Here is a 20,000-nt window from a genome sequence, read left to right as displayed (position 1 = left end):
ATATTAAGTAGGAGATGGACATCAAAAGCCTGAGAAAAGGAGAGGAATTCGCAGTTTACATCCATAAAAGTTACGTAAGGAACTCGAATTCTACAAGTTGAGTAACCTGCAACAAAAAGGGTAGATTGTGGCTGATAAGTAAAATATTATCCCAGGGGGTTCACTCACTTCGTGCGGAACGCATTTGGTAACCTTAGATCTTCGCTGAGAGAGACTCCCTCAAGAAACAGGTGGTTTCTTCTTGAAAGACCTTTAGGAGTGAACATGGCTGAGGGTCTCTCTCCCTTTCTCCGAATAATTATAATATATATTGTACATACACACACACACACACGCACAGACACACACAAAGACATTCAGCACAAAATTTTCTTACATATATCTATAATTCTACAGAACTCATATGACCAGTAATGACCTCGGGTCAACGTTATGCGTTGGCTGTTAATAGCAAGGTGAATACCAAATGACAAATATAATAAATGATATCATAAATCATACTTTTGTTAAACATTTTTATTAACAATAACGACATATTTTGTACAACGACCATTCCCATTATGTAACCATGTTAAATCTTGATTAAATACTTTCGCAAGACATAAAAAAAAGTGAAAAGGAAGTGTACCAAACTGCCGACATCAACTAGAAAGGAAAGGGCAAGAGAGAGAGAGAGAGAGAGGACGAGAGAGAGAGAGAGAGAGAGAGAGAGAGAGAGAGAGAGAGAGAGAGAGACGCATGTGACCTCAGCGAAGGCTGACTTTTTCAAAGGAGCTGTAGTAATTAAACCGAAAAGTAATAACTGTTATAACGCCCAAGGAAATAATGACAATTTGCTAAAACCACACCTGCAGCTGCAACTACTCGGCTTATTTACAAAGGTGCCAATTATCATACCTATACCACTCTCCCTTCATCCGGCTATATTTTACGAAAGAAGGATGTGCACACAGATTTTATTTTGAATATATATATATATACTATATATATATATATATATATATATTAGTATACACACTTATGTGCATTTATATAGATAAATATATATAAATATATACATATACACATACATAATACATGCAAACATAAACATGCACATATTTATGTATGTATGTAATATACACAAGAATATCACGAAAGAATATATATGAAGAACCAAATTTTTAACTACATTTTTGGCCTTATTCCATGAAAACCTACTACTACTACTTTACTGAAGATGAATTCTAAAACAGTATGAATACCTACTTAGGTTCTAAACTTCTATTCGCTCTAAAAATTTTACATTTGTGTTCTGCTTTTGTAATAACTTAACCGATTTTCGCTTTCACGGCCAGTAATTTCTAGCCTCATTCCTCTCACTTTACTTCAGGAGGCAATGTGTTCAAAAGTTGTTTTAACCATGTTACTACAGTGTAACTACACAATTATGGCCCATCCGATATGCGTTTATTTTCAATGGTAACCGCTGCCATCAAAATTGCGAAGAACATTGGCATTTTCTGTATATTCATAAACACTCATACACACACACACACACACACACACACACACACACACATATATATATATATATATATAATATATATATATATATATATATATATATATATACACATATATATATATACGTATAAGTTACATTGTCACTAAACATCGTGTTACAATATATTCAGTTAAGGCCACGGGAATAATAAAAGAAAGGTGTACCAAGCGCATTTTCGAGGTACAACATACATCGAAATTATGTTGAAAATGACACGAAAGTGCTTAGTGTTCCTTTCATCTATTTTTCATGTCGCCTTAACTGAATATGTATGTATGTATGTATATGTGTATGTATATATATATCTTATGTGTGTGTGGGTGTGTGTGTAAGGGTAGGTAACAACAAGTAAACGAGTGATTCGATCTAATTCGGCTTGGTTTTTACCACATCCATATCCAATATGATATCTACATATTTCTCGAAAGAATTAAAGGAAATCTGGATGAAAATCTCAACATCCTTTACGTGACAGCGAGACATCTCTCTCGAACCAACTACACGAGAAGCATTACAGTTATTACTGTGTAATATTGGTGATTTTAATGACTTTAGACGACTTCATTGGCAATATTTGAGAGCTGAAACGTCTGTGAAAAAATTGTCATATTAAATATATATATTACTCATCTTACAAAACGATCACTTAGTAACGAAAGAACAACAGAAAACTCTAGATATAGAGTTAATAACATAATTTAGGTCACGGTGACAACTTCGTCATTATATATGGAAAGAACAACAAAGGTATAAAAATCGAAATACAAATTAAAGAATATCAAAACAGCGCAATAACGTTATACTAATGCTATGATGAAAGGCGGAATCCAAATAAAACTAATGTTGGGTAGAATTACCAGCGTGTACATGCATACGCAAATTCTTTCAAATATTTGTACTTTATATAGTACATGTGTAACAAAATATATCCAAACATACCCCTGTAGAGTCAATTCACATTATACAGGAGTTATATATATTTATACATATACACACATTACATATATATATATATATGTGTGTGTGTGTGTATGTGTGTGTGTATCAATCAAAACCGGCCAGTAGCTAATCGGCTAACCCTATACAGATGAGCAAAATAGTTAAAAAAAGAATGAATAAATTTAACAAAATCGCAGCAAAATAAGAGCAATAAGACAAGGTCGGGGGAGTCAAGAGTAATAACAGAGACTTTGAAGCACTACAGAAAGGCAAGAAATAAAACGGATGATGCTCTGAGTCACGACTTTGTCATACAGGAGATAATTAGAGATAATGCTAGGCGCCCTTCACAAGGACACAGAGAGAGAGAGAGAGAGAGAGAGAGAGAGAGAGAGAGAGAGAGAGAGAGATGCTGGAATTAATCCATGGCATGTAGCTCATAAGATATTATAATTTTAACATAAGATATAACGAAAAGTAGCAGCGATCGAAACTTGCATGAATAAAAATAATGTCACCCCCCCATAGCCTGATGCATATGGTGAAAAAATCTCATAAATCAGAGAACAATTTCGTTATACTCTTACTCAGAGAGAGAGAGAGATTACGGGTCCACTGTAATTTACGGCTCGTGAATATTCAAGCAGGCGGGGATCTTGCAACGAAAGTGGAACAGATCACCGGTACAGATCGTTGCTCTGGAATTTCGGGGAAATCATTTCACTTGACCCAGAGACATTCCTCGAATGGCGTTCCCATCTTCATTCCGAGTAGAGGAGAGGAAGCAGAACCGGAACAGACAGGTGGGAAAAATTCGAGGACGCGGACGTAGAGACTTGAGAAGGGGGTGGGGGTGACGGGGTTAAGTAATACAATATATCAGAATTGAGTAAAGGGTTGTGAAGAAAAGATGTAACGAGAAAGCTATGTGATGAGACGAGTAATGATGAAATAATAGTTACGTTGAATTAAATTCTAAGACATGAAATTAATCTAGACAAAAGATAATAAATCAACAGAAATTAACTTAAGTAGAAGAATCTGGACAAAAGATTATAAATGAATAGAAAATTACTTAACAAAAAGAAACTACAGAAGAAAGTGGCTAGTATTATGAAAATTCTCAAGTAACGAGAAATAAACGGTTTCAATAAAGGAAACATGAGGTAAAATAACGTTTCAAAGACATAATCTTTCAGATGCAATAGGTACAACCGTGCAAACATTTTCTTTGCCATGATAAACTTCCCCAGTCCCTGCCTCTCCATCAAGCAGGTAGTACGAATTAAAATCATTTATGAAAATCAACTCGTTTTGATACCTAATCCTGCACGAACAGAACAATTGCCTGTTCGTGACAGGAATCCCACAAAAAATACGGAATCCTTTTAAAATTTTTCAAAACGCGGAGAATGAATTATGGGTAATTAGAGACAATGACTCCACGTTCAGCATTACCTGCAAATAATTATTGTACTTCTACGCCATCACTGGAAACATCACTGTACCAGCTCTCTCTCTCTCTCTCTCTCTCTCTCTCTCTCTCTCTCTCTCTCTCTCTCTATACAATATTTACTTTTCGGGTTGCTCTGCCTTCGCTTGCTGTTACTAATTTTCGGTAATGCTGGCGCGTCATCCAAGTCTGTCTGTCTGTCTGTCTGTCTCCCATATCTCACAATACGATATGCCACGTACACTTTGCTATATGTGCCAATGATGTGTATTTCTGTATCTGTCGTCTCTTTGTCTCTTCTTAAGAATACACATCTTGAGCTGTACCCTGGGGAGTTCCTCCCATTCTTCAGATATTCCAACAACACACATTATCATTCTCATCAGATGGTCACAATGGAGCCATCTCTAATCATCAATTCACACTACCATGACACCCGGCTCTTAATCCTTCCATGACTTGTCCAATTGTTTACCCACATCATCATTATATGCAGTCGGAGAACTTTAAAATAATTTGACTCTCTTACAATGATTTTATTGAGTTTCTGTTTAATCTTGTTTAATCTGGTTTTCCTTAATTAATAGCCTGACAAATTTTATATACATGAAGCTAAACGCTACTTTTAGTGTGTATGGCTGTGTTCGGGCAAACAGTCACAACTAACTCTAGGCAAGATTTTAGTTTTATTTCCTAAGATGCTACCTCTTAATGCCTTCAAAATTTATGATGCTATCAAGTATCCACCTCATACTGCCTTTTACATATGGCGTTTTTAAAAGCTTGAAAAAATATATTAAAGAAAACGGGTAGGTCATAAGCATCCAGATTATTTAAGATTTGAAAAAAATATGTAATGCTAAAAAGTTTTCGTTTCATATCTTTGAGAAGCCGGCAACATGCTTCTGTAAATCAGCATTCTAAGCAACGTTTCTAGAAGCCACTGTAAAAAGTGTTTCTTATTATTTTCAGTACGGCATTCTCCTCAAAATTCTGTTTCATTATGATGACGTCGAAGTGATCGACCACAAAGCTGCTCGTCGTCTTGATAATTTAAGGCGACCAACACTGTGAACGGGGTATTTATTATATCTGATGAATATTTCTCATTCAACGAAGGGCAGTGTGCAAGCAGGCACGTGCCAGTACTCAGAAAAAATATGAAGGCACTTTTTTTTTTCTACCCTCATCAAGTGTCGGGAATCACATGTTCTCCATAAATCGTCCTCACAGAAGCCTTAGAAGTGACGAATCCATCACTTTCACTGTTGCACGACTCACACACACACACACACACACACACACACACACACACAGAGAGAGAGAGAGAGAGAGAGAGAGAGAGAGAGAGAGAGAGATTCCAAGATACGTATTGTTAGATAGTGGTAAAAGTCTGAGAAAATCTCAAATGTGACCAAAGGAGCACAAAAGAAACAAGAACAAAATGCTCAACATACCATATCTAGCTCCAGTATGAATTTCATATAGAAACGTATGAATTAGTCAACATACAACTCTAAAATACAAAGTCATAAGAAGTTCACACATCACAAATACCCGATTTTCAAAAGATAGAGTAATGAGAGTCAATTTTCGAACTACCATAACACCATATTTTCAACCGTCAATACCCTACTCAAACAACAACATAACATGAATAAAAAGCAGGTGAAAAAAGACAGTGATTTATGTTCCGCCCTTCGGACCGCCTTCACACTCCTACATCTATGGGCTAATCCCCAGTCCATTAATCATCCCTGGTTCCACGGGATTAATTCCAAGTGGAAAGAACTGGGGTGGACCCTCTCCCTCCACCCCAGAATAGATTGTAGTCCAAAACCATCTTTTTTCTTTTCTTAAAAACGGTGAGCGTATTTTGTTGATGTGTTATGAATACATTGTTATCGCATGTAAATAATTATCAAAGAAATACGGAAACAAATACTTAGATATACTCATGTACACATGCCATCTATTTTATTAATATCATTGAACACATAATTTCACGGTCAATGACTCCTTCCTCATCTCAATATTAAAAATTCAACTTCGCCATAGTTTTAAATTACCTTCCCCTTTCTCTAAGTACTGTTTTGAAAACTTGAACTGGCTGATAATGTTACGGTCAGTTTCTTTGTTATTATTTTTAGTAAGTAAAAAAAACTTCCCCTTTACCAATAACTGCCCCACCCATCACTACTACCCAGTCATTTTCCCTTCTTTTTCACATTTCTCACAAAAAAGAAACAAATATTTAAGAATATTCGTGTTTGGTAATCTAATATTCATGAATGGCGCCACAGGGTTTGACACATATCATCACAAAGTTTGTAACCAGGACAATTCTTAATTTCTTACTTATGATAATCTTAAGAATTGATATTAATTTTGCCCATAAAGTAAGACAGCATGAATTATATATTCCTACATGAGTTATATTTTCCTGAGAGTTAAGACTACATGAATTATATATTCCTACATGAGATATTTTCCTGAGAGTTGTGACCTGAAATTGACAATATACAAGTTCATTAAAGGGTGTGTAACTTTCCATTTACTTATATTTCAAAGAAAGAAATTCAAATTTATGTTGTTGTGACTATAAGGTGTTATAATAAGTAGAAGTAAATTGCTCAATGAAACACTGAAGAAATTTATTTGACTTTCATTACTTTCTTATGATTATAAACTAAAACTAAATGATTTTCAATTAATGAAAAACAGCATTTGTAAAAAATAATAACGGTATTGGCTTTATATAACTGAATATATTAATTCAACAACAACAAGGAACAGTGCTAATGATATTTTTATAACTGTCTGATCCTTTTATATCAGTGAATGACGCGAGCTCTATTCTGTGACTGACCCTCACGAATTAGGTACCGTTTCTTTGCAAAAGTTTTAATTCTCATCAGTTCCTTGTTAACAAGTGAATCGTTCCGGGTGAGAATCCAATTTAGGTGTTGCAGAAAATGAGGAATTTAAAATGAGGAATTTAAATAAGGATTTTTTTTGGCTTCCAGGTGAAGACCAGTAGTCTACTTAGGAAATGTGTCAGCGTTTAGACTTGTGACTGAGAGAGAATCAGGCTTTTGTTCAAAATCCAAGTTTCTGACAGAGGGTTCGGGGCTCCCACTCCATCCCCGCCCCCCCCCCCCTTTGCAAATAAATGTTCACTTATTTAACAGCGCATGGTATCAGTGATACAAATAATGAAGCATTTAAATACTCAACTTCTGTCTGGAAAATATATATAACTCGGTATTTTATGCTATTGCACTAAATCATATAAAGGAGCGGTGATTCTTAACTAGAAAACAATATGATAATGTGAACAATATGCCATTACTGTTATCATCAAAATTTCCTAATTTGATTTCATATATCTGAACTCTACCTAATACAATTATTCACCGCCTATGTTTACTGACAATGGCATTTACTTGTAGATAACGGTTATTTAAAATAGCAGACATACTTGCAAAATACCCTTTCATGAATGAACCTTTCACAGGCAAAATATACAATCAAATATAAATTTTACTAATATAACTAAAATGAGCCGTGACTTCAAAGAAAATAGAATGCTTAACATCAATAAGATTGAAAAAAAAATACATATTGAACTTACAACCATCATGCTAAAATTGCCAGGAGGCCAGTTACACAAAGTATTTAACTGCTTGACCTCTGCATTTCTAAGAAGACAAATACTTAAATTCTAAAGTGAAAGTTAGGGAGGCTCTCCGTCTCCCCCGAGCTTCAAACAGCTATTGTCAGGATCGGTATATCATCGTACAAAGCTTAAGGAATGCAAACACAGTGAACACTGCACCCATGCAATCAATAATAATTAGGCAAGACATTCTTCCCGGGAGTTGTACATTCCCTTCCTGGGAGTGAATCTTACATACCGGCACCCGAGCTGGGCATTATTCTGTTTCGAGAATCGGCAGGAAAAAACGGAAGAAAAGACCAGAAGGAATTTCCCTTTTACCAGTGAACCCAAAAGCCTGGATTATGGGCGTCGTACTCAACGAACTCCCGTACCCTGATGATTTAAGTATATATTTATGCAGTTGGAGCTACATTCTCTTTTATAATGGTTGTAGTAGATAGTATGCATGCCTCTACTTACGAGCACGAGAGCGTGTTTGTTTTAGTGACCGTATCTGGGTGCACGTGCAAATACATGCTCGGGATTTGCACATTAATTACGTACAAATACCGTAAAAGCACACACATTTTATATATATACATATATATATATATATATTATATATATATATATATATATATATATATATATATCAAAGTGTGTCCATACAAAGCACACATACATATCTCACAAAAGGAGCTTATGCACAACATAACCCTTACCCGCAAAACATTGTTCGACAAAAACTCAAATTTAATGAATGTTAACTATGACAGTATTTATACTTGACGGAAAATCTGGTGTCAACATAAATGAGACGAAAATATCAAATTCAAGGCAAACCGCCTTCTACCTTATGGAGAATTCAGGTAACATAAACCTCGTTCAAACTTTACTCGAGTTTGTCTTTAATAAAGTTTTTTTTTTTATTTTTTTTAATTTTTTTTGAGATAAAAAAAATCCAATTAAAAAAGAAATCGCCACCAGTAAATGCATTTCAAATGCATTCATCAATACGGCGAGAGGATAACAACAACAACAACAACAATAATAATAATAATAATAATAATAATAATAATAATAATAATATCCGTACTGTTATCTGCTACCACAGTAGTCCCTGTTATTACCATCACCACTACACCATTACCATAGAAAAAAAAAAAAAAAAAAAAAAAAAAAAAAAAAAAACAAAAAAAAAAAAAAAAAAAAAAAAAAAAATCTCTGCCATTTCATCCTTATATATTGTTATAAAGTATTCACTGACCTGCGGCTAATTTTGTAGTGTACTCCTTGTTTTCAACGATGTAATCCAGACCAATTCGGGAATCCATCACGGCTCTTATGGCTGAAACACACTCGACCTGCAATTAAAAGCGGCTGAATGAGGCTTAAATAGTACTGTGTGAAAATGAGTTATGAAGCGAGAAAATGTTCGTAAATAAGTTATCAAATAATTATCTCTCGAAATGGGCAATAAATTGTGGACAAGAACCTGTTAACTTAATAGAACGGACAAATATGCAATCAAGTAAATTAGCGGGTAGGCTGCTCAGTCAGCCAGTTGAGGAAAATTAACAAGTAGTGAAATGAAAATAGTAATTTGGCGAATATGTGAGAGGTACGATTTACACAGCATATGAGCCGTTTGTAAACACTGACCAGACAGAAAAAAAAAGGAATGACAGAAGATGACCTACTAATTTATAACGAAAGATACAAATTCTTGACTACAAAAAGGACAATATTGTAACCGTTATTAATTTATTATATATAAATCTGAGGCTCTGCCGAGGTGTAAACAAGTTGTTGTCGGAAGTAAATATGTTATAAAATTTTAAAAACCTCGACATAAAATGAAAAGCATCATCAATCTCACAGGCCCACTACAATTCCAGTGTGGGTACACAGGAAAGCAGGGCAGGTTAGCGAGCCGATAAGCATGAAAACCTGAATTACTGAATGAATTTTTACCCTGTATAAGAAATCTCAAAGAAGTGCCTATAAAATTCCTGCGATTTCCTATTAATTTTATCATTAGACAGATGGTAAATAGCCATTCAAAATGTGACTTCTCCAACAGAAACTGTACAAGCCCAAACGGTATAACGGAAAAAAGGGTTTTATGACACGAAAGGTGTGACTGAAAATAACAGAAACCTGCATAAAGCACTGACAACAATAAGGACTCTGCTATAACCATTCGAGAGAGAGTGGGGCGTTTCATCTTTTCAATGATAATTATGCGACAAAATAGCTAGGCCTGAAAGAGCTAGTTCTAAAACAGCCAGTGCGCCATAAGAGCTAGTGGAACAAAATAGGTATTTAATTTGTATAGCATACGTGGTAATTAAATATATCTTTGGGCAACTAACATAGTTAAAAAAATGTTTACCTAAAGATTTTAAAAATTAGTATAGGGAACAATAAAGAAAACTTTATTTTTATGAAAATCCCAGTGATTCCCTTGAAATACTAATACTCGCAAGCAAAACCCCGCTAGACCATCTTGCAACTGCTACACACTGGATGTACGACGGTACATTCAAAATGGTTCCACAATTATTTTATCAACTACATAAGATCCACGCTATTAAAAGTGAATATTTATTTGCACGTGTTTACATCTTACTGACAAATAAAATAAAGGGAACTTAAAAAAAAAGCCTTTAAAGAATATTGAAACAGGAACGTCCAGATTTAAAACCGAGCACAATTACTACAGATTTTGACAAACCGGCGATGGATGAAAGAATGTTTCTTTCATCTTTCACAAGTAATTTGGAGGAAAATTCAAAGTATTGGTCTGACGAATAGTCATGCAACTAACTCTCGCCTTGACTGTAAATTGCTTGCTGCAATAGCATTCCTAACCCCCAAATAAAATAACCCCAGCATTTGAAGAATTGCTGGAAACACTGAACGATCTTCAAATGGTGCAAGAAATGGAAGATCTATACGGTTATTTTGAAGATACAAACATTTTTTGTTTTTTAAATAAAAAATTGAGCTTCTTAAATGTTACTTTTTGTCCCACTAACTCTAGTACTAGCAGTTATGTCTTATGCCGCACTATTATGTAGCACTATCAATTTAAAAAATGATAAGAAATTGTAGACTGATGCAAAGAACCTGATATTAAAAATAATTTTACTGTGAAAAAAGGAAATCTTCACGCGAATAAGGAGTGCAGTAATAAAGTAGATTCCAAGATTAAAAACAGAACTGTTAATAAAAAATAAACTGATGAGGCAAAGGACGAAAAAAAGAAGGTAATATATATATATATATATATATATATATATATATATATATATATATATATATATATATATATATATATATATATATATATATATATATAGATATATATATATGCACACACACTCACAAATAATATAGTGTTAAAACCTAGCTTAAATGTAGCACTAGCTCTTAAGGCGCACTGTTTTAGAACTAGCTCTTTTGAGATCACCTCTCTTGAGCTTCACCCGTTTTCAATACATAGTTATCAGCTCAGTGCCACTTTTCTTAATCTAGTGACCTTCAGCAATTGAAAGAACCTATGCAAATAAATGAATGTCCCAGTCCAAATACTATCCGTTCATGGGTGGCATTTTTGTAGTAGCCAAAGGTTAGTGAAGAAAAATTCAACACGTCCTCCATAAAGCAAATACAAAAATTCTGATATTGTTCATTCGCACGAGTTCTCAGGCCCTCGAGAAATTTCCAATTCATTTATCATTTTCTTATTATCTTAATGTGATTTCATTATGCTGAGAGAAAAACGGACATGAGCCGAAACCTGGCCTAATAGAAAAAAAAATGATAATCTTGACACCCACCTCTTAAGCAATCAAGAAAAATGACTCTTTTGCAACAGCTACTAACATTTCTAATAATTTACTGGCTATTATGGGCGACATATTACCAAATGAATTTCTGTTGAGGAATTCCTCTGCTCTTATTTCACCCCCCTCTACATCTACCAGCCAAGTACAATGCCATCATAACTCACTTGAAGTATAGCGTCAGTGAATTTATTGAGTCCTCTTTCGCAGAGGCCGGCCAATGAATCAAAGAGAACGGCAAGCCCGTCCAATCGCAGGAACTCCTGCACCCAACTGGAGTTCCTCTCGTGGAGTTTGCGCTTGAGGGCGCTATAGAGGCGGGCAGAGGGCGAGCGTAAGGCCGCAACTAGCTCGTCGGGGGTGCTCGAGGACCACTGCCAGTTAGAGGACGAAGCGGTGGAAGCGCTGGAGTTACGGTGCTGCTGGAGGTAAGATTCGGGAGGGATGTCACCTGTAAAGAAAGTGACAATTGCTGTTATATTTATATGCAATAAAGGATAAAGCATACTTCATCAGAGACAGTAAAACTTGTCCATTTAGCATACCCGCATATGTTTACAATACAAGCATTTATGAATACATTTATTACTGAAATCATACGATCAAACACTAAAGATAAGATCAAGTGTATGACACATCTCGAAATCGGACAAGAACTCTTGTGTAATATCAGTGGTAAATCTCTTACATTTTTTTTAAAGATGATGAATTTACAGTGTAAACTTTAGATAACTCTTTAAGGAAGCGTTAAAATCACCACCACTTTGGACAATTACTATTTTCAATATCAAAATCTTATTTCTCATCTGTAATGACAAGGAAATTAGCAAGAAAGACTCTTAAGAAAGGGTATTCACATTCTAATAGCTATGTGGACGATCTTTTTATATATAAAATAACTTCTGACTCTAAAAACTTTCATACGCATACAATAACTGTATATGTTCTCAAGGGTCGATTGTGTGTGTGTGTGTGAGAGAGAGAGAGAGAGAGAGAGAGAGAGAGAGAGAGAGATAAAAATACTACCTGTCGTTTCAGTAAAACGACCAAACCTCACAAAGCACACACACGCGCGCACGCACAAATCAAGTAAGACCGGACCTCGAAATATGAATAAGGGGGGATATAAAAGTATAAAGAACAACGGACACGTTAAAATACCAGCAAATGACGACCATAATGGACGACCAATCACAACCCGGAGCCATCGCATAGATTATAAGCAATGGCCATTACTGGGTATAAATACGAAGTTGATCTCAGGCATCTAACAATCTCCGTTTGCATCTCGAATGTGAACAAGTTTCAAACCTTGTGCAATAGATTTACTTAGGGACAACTTTTTGCTGCCGCTAGAACTTGTTTCAGCGACCGGGAGGGAGACGAACGAGCTCCCAGCAGGCACTGTTTGTGAACGAATCACGACAGGACACAGGAAAGCGTCGCAGCAGCTGCCTCGCAGGATGAGGGAATTTTAAATGAACAAGCGAAACGTTCAGGAGGAAGGTGACCAACCCTTCTCCTCCAGTTTGCCGGTTGAAATGGTTTCAGACATTTAATAAAAGGACCATAATTAGAAATTTTAAATTGAGGTGCTTTCCCGCGATGTCTGAAAACACTTTCATCTCAAGAAACCTTTTTATCAGCCTTAGTTAGCTCTGTTTGGAATATGCCTCTTGTATCTTAGGTATTCCTTCCATTTTCCTTCTCCACAGGACTGAAATACAGAAAATCCGTCTATATTGCCTCCTCGCCGCTGAAAAGTGACAGGATGGTCTCTTTTTTTTTCTTCAGTGCTATTTTAGACCCAATCCAGACGAGGGGAATGAATGTCTCCTCCGCATAAGCAGACACGTAACGACCAGCATATACCTCATTAGTCTGTTCGGTTCCTGTTCCTTTCCTTCTGATAATAAGCTAAGATACTCTCTCTCCTTCAGTTCTCATATTTAAGGACCCTTTGCGGTCGTTTCACCTCAAGTTTCACCAGCCTTCTTGTTATATAGAAGAAAGCTGCCCAAAAGCATTATAAATAAATGACAGGATCCCATCGATAAATAAAAACAAACTAATAAAAGTGCCCAATACTGTTATTCTTTAAAACAAATAACAATTGCCTTTTGCGATTAAAGATTTTCCCTTAATAACCTAGAAAGTTAAATCTTTCTTGCATGACGACTTGAGCTCGACTTAAATCAACTGGGAAGGTTTTATGCCATCCTTGAAAACTGAAAGATGCCCACCGCTTATCTCTACGGTGGTAGAGTTCGAGGTACGTACCTTTGATTTACATTGCCATAAATAAGGTTCACAGCCAATCATGAGATGGATGATAATTTCATTGTACGCCATAAATTATCGTAGCCAGAGATAATGAATAAAACTCAATACATAATTTCAAGCTTCATTTCATTCGCCTTTCCACCAAGGTTCAAGGTATTGTTACAATTTTCAATGAAGAGCGCTGTTCAGTCTATTTGCAAAAGGATATGTGAAGGAATAGCCACCCATATGGAAGAAAAAAATCATTTAGCAGTTACTTTTTAAAAATATGTGGCTTTCAAATCTATGGATTGGAATAAGTATATTAATTTCTTCAGAGCGTCATACAGTAAGATTAAAGAAATGTGTGGAGTTTCTTCATGTAGACTTTATTATTGAAGTACATGTCTTGTCTACATTATCAATCACACAGAAATATCAATTTCCCTCCTCAGTGCATACAAATACACAAACACGAAACTTGCCTGAGAACACCTGCCGGAGGCAACACTAATTTTCAATAAAATTAAAGATCGCAAGAACATCTGTCAAAACGCTTGTCTAACACAATAGGAATATTGACAGGTGAGGGACACAAACAAATTCTTATGAAGAGAGGCGAGTGAAGAAATCTGTGTGACGCAAATTCAACCTTCAGCAACTTCCAAAAACAACTGACTTGCAATTACTCCAGTTTCTTAAATCAAGTGACCTTGCCATAAGCGACGCCTTATTGCAAGGTAAAGCGTGCTTCATGAGTGCTGGCATCGCTGCAAATTACCATTACCAACATTATAATTTGGGGCAATAAACGGCGTTCTTAGATTTTAATATCAATTATTTTAGAAATATCATTCACTTTATTATAGATTCAATTGGAATATAATCTAAAACGCTAATCATGGCTGCAGCGATTGCATTATGCGAAGTATTGTTCATACATACCATCGAAACAAATTAGAATCAAATCACTATTTCTTCATTTTTCTCTCTCCTTCTGTTCGTTCTCCTTTCATGGCAACCTTTCATTAACTTAACCTCATTCCAAATCATCTTGATACATTAAGACAAGCATTTCCAAATTTTAAATACGGTTAGGTTATATATCTTAAAAAGAGAAAAGAAAAACGTACCCTCTAATATTTCCAAACAGATTAGTAAAGAATGTAGTGCTAAGTCTCTGACTTTGCAAGAAACAATATCAAACAATACACAACGGATTATGCAAAACTTCTTGACGTATAAGGAAAATATAAACACAAAAATGAAGATATAAAAGGAGCTTTGGCTTTTCCTTTTTCCATAACCTCTGAAAATAATCGCCACGAAAAAAATTGAAGCAAGTGTCCATAAGACAATTTTAATCCAGATTATGAAAGTTTCAGTGACGTAGAACGTCCACTGTCATCGTCGTTTCCCAAACCAATCCGTCATATCACCAAAAGAGATAAGTGACACGACCCACTGTGGAAAATATAGACAGAAAGAACCAAGTAATAGGCTAGTAGTCTCCTTCCTGAGACAGGTCTGCTATATCTGAACACCCGGCATTCAATCCTATTTAGAAGGAATGAATGGTAATGCTGTACTTTTCTCTCGTCTCTCATATTCACAGTCACGATATTTCTTTCATTCTTTTTTTACCAACGAAGGTCCGCTTTTTTTTTTATTCGCAGTTAGATATATGATTGCTGCTTTATGAGACTTTAAAACTGAAAGAATGAAGCAGGAGAGAATTTGCTGACAAGTTCATTTTCTTCAACAATCCCAAAATGGTATTCGTTGCTCCATCAATGGCAACCCTCTTTGAATGTTGGACTGTTTGAGCTGGGCTGAATTTCTGTCTGTTTGCCTTAAAATTAATTAATTTTTCTAAAGATTCAAGGAAATTTTTTTTCGAGGAAATAAGTTCCCTCCAGTAATTCATTACGTCGCAAATGCCAAGGATTCGGAACATTCATTTGCTCTTTTGCAAACTTTACATACACACACACACATGTATGTATGTATGTACTGTAACGTTTCGGTAATGAATGTACAAAAAAATGTTTTGCATTCCATTCATACACATTTAACATTATTTTCCAAGGCTGTTTAATACCTTTATGGAAGGGATCCTTCGAGAAGTAAGAGGAAACAAAACAGACGTAGGTGCAAACTTGAGTGGTATGAGCATGAACAATGAAAAGAGTATGAAATGGATTATCTTTACAAATGATACGTTACAGCTGATTGGTGATGGTGAAGAGAAACTGCAGTAACCAGTAAAAGTTGATGGTAAATGTCAATATAATTAAGGTTATAAAAGGAAATGGAAACCTAAAGGATGAAAAATTGAATTCTAATGTAGATGGAAGAAGAACGGAAGCTGCTGAGCCATAAACGTACTTCGAAGTATATGCAAAGGACGATGATAGGTTAATCGGAAAGGCGAGTCAAAGAACAAGTGAAGTAAGTAAAGATGATACCCGGGTGTTAGCAAAAGATTGGCATGACTTGAAGTGTCTATAGAAACCAAGGTGAGAATGCATGAAAAGATTATTGAGCCAGTTCTCGTTAATGGATGCAGAGTGCTAAAGGAAATGGTTGATGCTGTTTTCATGACCTTTTTTGAGTCTTATATGTGGTGTTAGAAGATCTGAAAGGTGGTAATTGTGGAGTTTTGTAGAAGTGGTCCAAGGCTGGTATAGGTGAAAGGAAGTACCAGTGTTCTATGACAAAAGCGTACAGGAAGTGCTAGACACATATCAAGAGAGCAGTAGAGAAAAGAAGGGCTTTAATATCAAGGAATGCATTAGCGCTTGCAATATAGACCTGAATTGCTAAATTTTCGTGGGGGTTCACTGCACACCTGATGACACCGCTGTGTAGGAATGTAAAGGCTAATACTGTAGAAGTTTTGCTGGATGGGATGTTATCCACTTCTCAGATGACAGAAAATATCACTGTGGCAGTGACCTTTACGCTGTTTTTCATAGAGCTACTCATGTTAAAAAAAAACAGCTTAATGATCAATGTTCATATATATATATATAAATATATATATATATATATATATATATATATATATATATATATATATATATATATATATATGTTAAGCCATTTCCTTTAAAAGTAGGAGCTCTATAAACAGATAATAGTAGCAACAAGAAACAACAACCACTACCACGTTCGTTTTTGATGACAGAATAAAGGACGAAATTGATTTGCAAAAAAACTTCAAAATCAACTAATTCACATAATGTGCTGTTATAGATGACTCATCAGTCGCGCATCACCACCTTACACGCACTGCGCAATTCCCCTCTATCTTGTTGCATGCATAATTGCACTTCCTGGTTAGCAGGGGCCTTAATTTCCAACACCTTTTTAATTTTAACTCTATCAAGCCAACACATCAACGCTCTCGATTTGGTCTTTTCTCCCAAAACTTCCGTATTACACACACACATATCTAACACCATCATTTCATTCTTTTCGCAGTGTGAACACCTCAAAACATTCTGGTCCATCTTTGTACCGGTGGTAATCTTTTCAACAACTCCGTAGCTCTGAATTGCTCAACAGTTCAACACATCTTACTCTGAACATATTACACAAACACGAAATATAGTTATATAAGAAGAGATGGATCGACGACCTTTCCCACATTCCAAATACACTTATATTTATATATTCACCCATATAAGGTTAAATTGTCAGCTGTGATAAGTGTGTAACAGGCTTTATAAGTGAAAATCCTTTAATTTTGGGTTATCAGTATATACACATTTAATCTTCAAGGGAAGAGATGAAATCTTCATAGATTACCAAAATATTGTCCAGCAGTTCTGCCAAATTGAGTAACCTTTGTTTTTATGTTTACCAACTAGAATGGCGGTACACAGCTACGAAAAAATGTTTATACAAGCATATATATATACACACACGTTCATTGCATAGCTAAAATGAAAGTATAAAATCAGAGAGGGATAGAGGTCTCGTAGGAAGTATTGTCATTACATTACCATATTATCAACTTTAAACCACAACAAAAAAAGGAAGAAAAAATATATCACGACGATCGACTCCGAACTGCGCTTGATAGCAGCCATCTGACAATCTAGTCAACAGGAGACACTTTTCTTGTTCGACCGGTCGGTTTTCCGAATGACATGGGTGACGGCAACCATTACCACCTCCGCTAAAGCCGGATCGGGAACTCCACCAGAGAGAGAGAGAGAGAGAGAGAGAGAGAGAGAGAGAGAGAGAGAGAGAGAGAGAGGTCGTTTCGACCAAAAAGCCTTTCAGGACCCGCTGCTATAAGACTTCTGGGTCTTGGTTCTCTCTTCATCTCGACAACTTACGAGAGGTCCCTTGGCTGGAAAGTCCCCAATCCAAACAACGATGAGCCTTCTCGGTCGATATCTGCTGTGAATTAGTTGTGACTGGATCGCTTTCCAGGGTGCGTGAGAAGGTATAAAGAAGGTATAAACAAATAACGGAAAATATAAAGACATTTAAACTAAATAAATAAATATATATATATATATATATATATATATATATATATATATATATATATATATATATATATATATATATATATATAGAGCAAACTTTATTGCGCACAAAAAAAGACAAGGTACAGTAAGTACAACAACTGACAACCCAGACACGGTATGCGCACCAGAAAAAGCCCTCCATAGTGATTGGCATTGGATGTGGTGATATACACATCTCCCCCTCCCCCCACTACTGATTACAATAGAAAATATATGTAGATCAGTAGCATACGTAAAAAAATGAGGCTGTGGGAGAAATACATCTTACTGTGCATGGACAGCAGTGGCTTTCATGTTTTGCTCTTCAGTGGAGAAGAGACCGTGAGGAAATTAACAAAGAAAACCATGAATTGACAAAATACATTTAAATCTGGAAAATGTGGAGGAGAACAAGAAAACTAAATACGATTGGTGATAAAGGTATAAGAAAATAGGGCTAAGGAAAACCATCTACATTCTTATATTGTAGGCAGTTGGTTTCAATTACTTTAACGAATGTAAATTATTTCAAATTCTTATCTGTCCTATTATAATAATATTTCCCCCTTAGATCAATACTACAGACGCTAAATTAACACAAAACCCACTGCTCTCCATACACAATATGAGAATGTAAAAGTATCATCCTATAGCTTTAGTTTCATTTATCGCTTATCTATTTTTTCTTGCTCTCCTCTACCTATTCATAATTCAAGTGTTTCTGTATTTTTTTGGTCTTGTTAATTTATTTTGCACACAGTACTTCTCCCCTGGGCGAACAGTACATGATAATGCAGGCTGGGGTTGTGTGGGTACCAAAAGAGTTGGAAGGAACCGTCCTTCTTGGGGGGAGAACTGTAATAAGGGAGGCGGGAGACGAGTGGAGATTTGTGCAAGCTAAAGCGCAGGAAAACGTGAGTGGCGTAATTTCACGGAGGACATTTATGCCACGCGGCACTAGATGATAATTCATTCTTATCTTCTCTAATTGCTCTAGATATTCACCACTCGATTTTCATCTCTGGATTCATTTTTCTATTGCTTCTGTCAATTTTGCTAATTCTATATTGACATTTTCCTTCTTCACAGTTGTTAGTCTTATTCTAGTATTATCATTCCCCTTTTATTCTATTTCTTCTTTCATTCTTCTACCTTCTGTAAATTTTGGCTTGTCTTCCTACTATTTCTCATTAATACCCCTTTCTGTATTTGGTATTTCAATCGACTCCCTTAAAAAAAGTCTTTCATTCAATTTACTGGTTCTTACACTGTTTACCTTTATTTTTTAGTTTACCTTCTGCTTAAGAATAACAAAAAGAGACTCATCCAATAATAGTCAATGCATGGCCAGTACCACAGGCAGGCTTGTGATATAGTTGGAGATGCAGTCAGCAATGGCTGACCACGGGAGAGCTGAAGAAGACTGAAGGTGCGTATACCATACCATACACATAAATTAAAGCAGATAAAAGGCAGAAAAGAACTAAGATCTACAGATGGCCTATCGTCCTGAGAGCACTAGGAGTAATCCCACAGAAGCTCAAGTAAACAATGAGAGCATTAGGCGCAAAAATCTCCCTCTGGGCTCTATCAAGAAATAATGTACTGCTAGCAACTGCAACGATAAATGGGTACTGTTGGATTCCTAAGAAAATAGATAGTGGGGTCTGATTCTCAAGAAGCTGGTTGCACTCCGGATTCAGACTCGGAGATATTAACGTAGAAGTTGTATAAATAAAATAAAAAGTAAATAAATAAATAA

General features: G+C 35.7%; 1 protein-coding gene across 1 annotated transcript in view; it reads right to left on the bottom strand.

The window, feature by feature from the left end:
• Nucleotides 1-20,000, bottom strand: part of LOC135210350 (uncharacterized) — a 242,784-nt gene that overhangs the window by 119,791 nt on the left and 102,993 nt on the right. Inside the window, 2 exon segments of the mRNA XM_064243240.1 lie at nucleotides 8,867-8,963; nucleotides 11,618-11,901. Of these exon segments, the coding sequence (XP_064099310.1) occupies nucleotides 8,867-8,963; nucleotides 11,618-11,901 (381 nt within the window).

This window comes from Macrobrachium nipponense, chromosome 39 (assembly GCF_015104395.2).
Source record: "Macrobrachium nipponense isolate FS-2020 chromosome 39, ASM1510439v2, whole genome shotgun sequence".
In the NCBI taxonomy this organism is placed as follows: domain Eukaryota; kingdom Metazoa; phylum Arthropoda; class Malacostraca; order Decapoda; family Palaemonidae; genus Macrobrachium; species Macrobrachium nipponense.
This window is presented reverse-complemented; position numbering and strand designations above follow the sequence as displayed.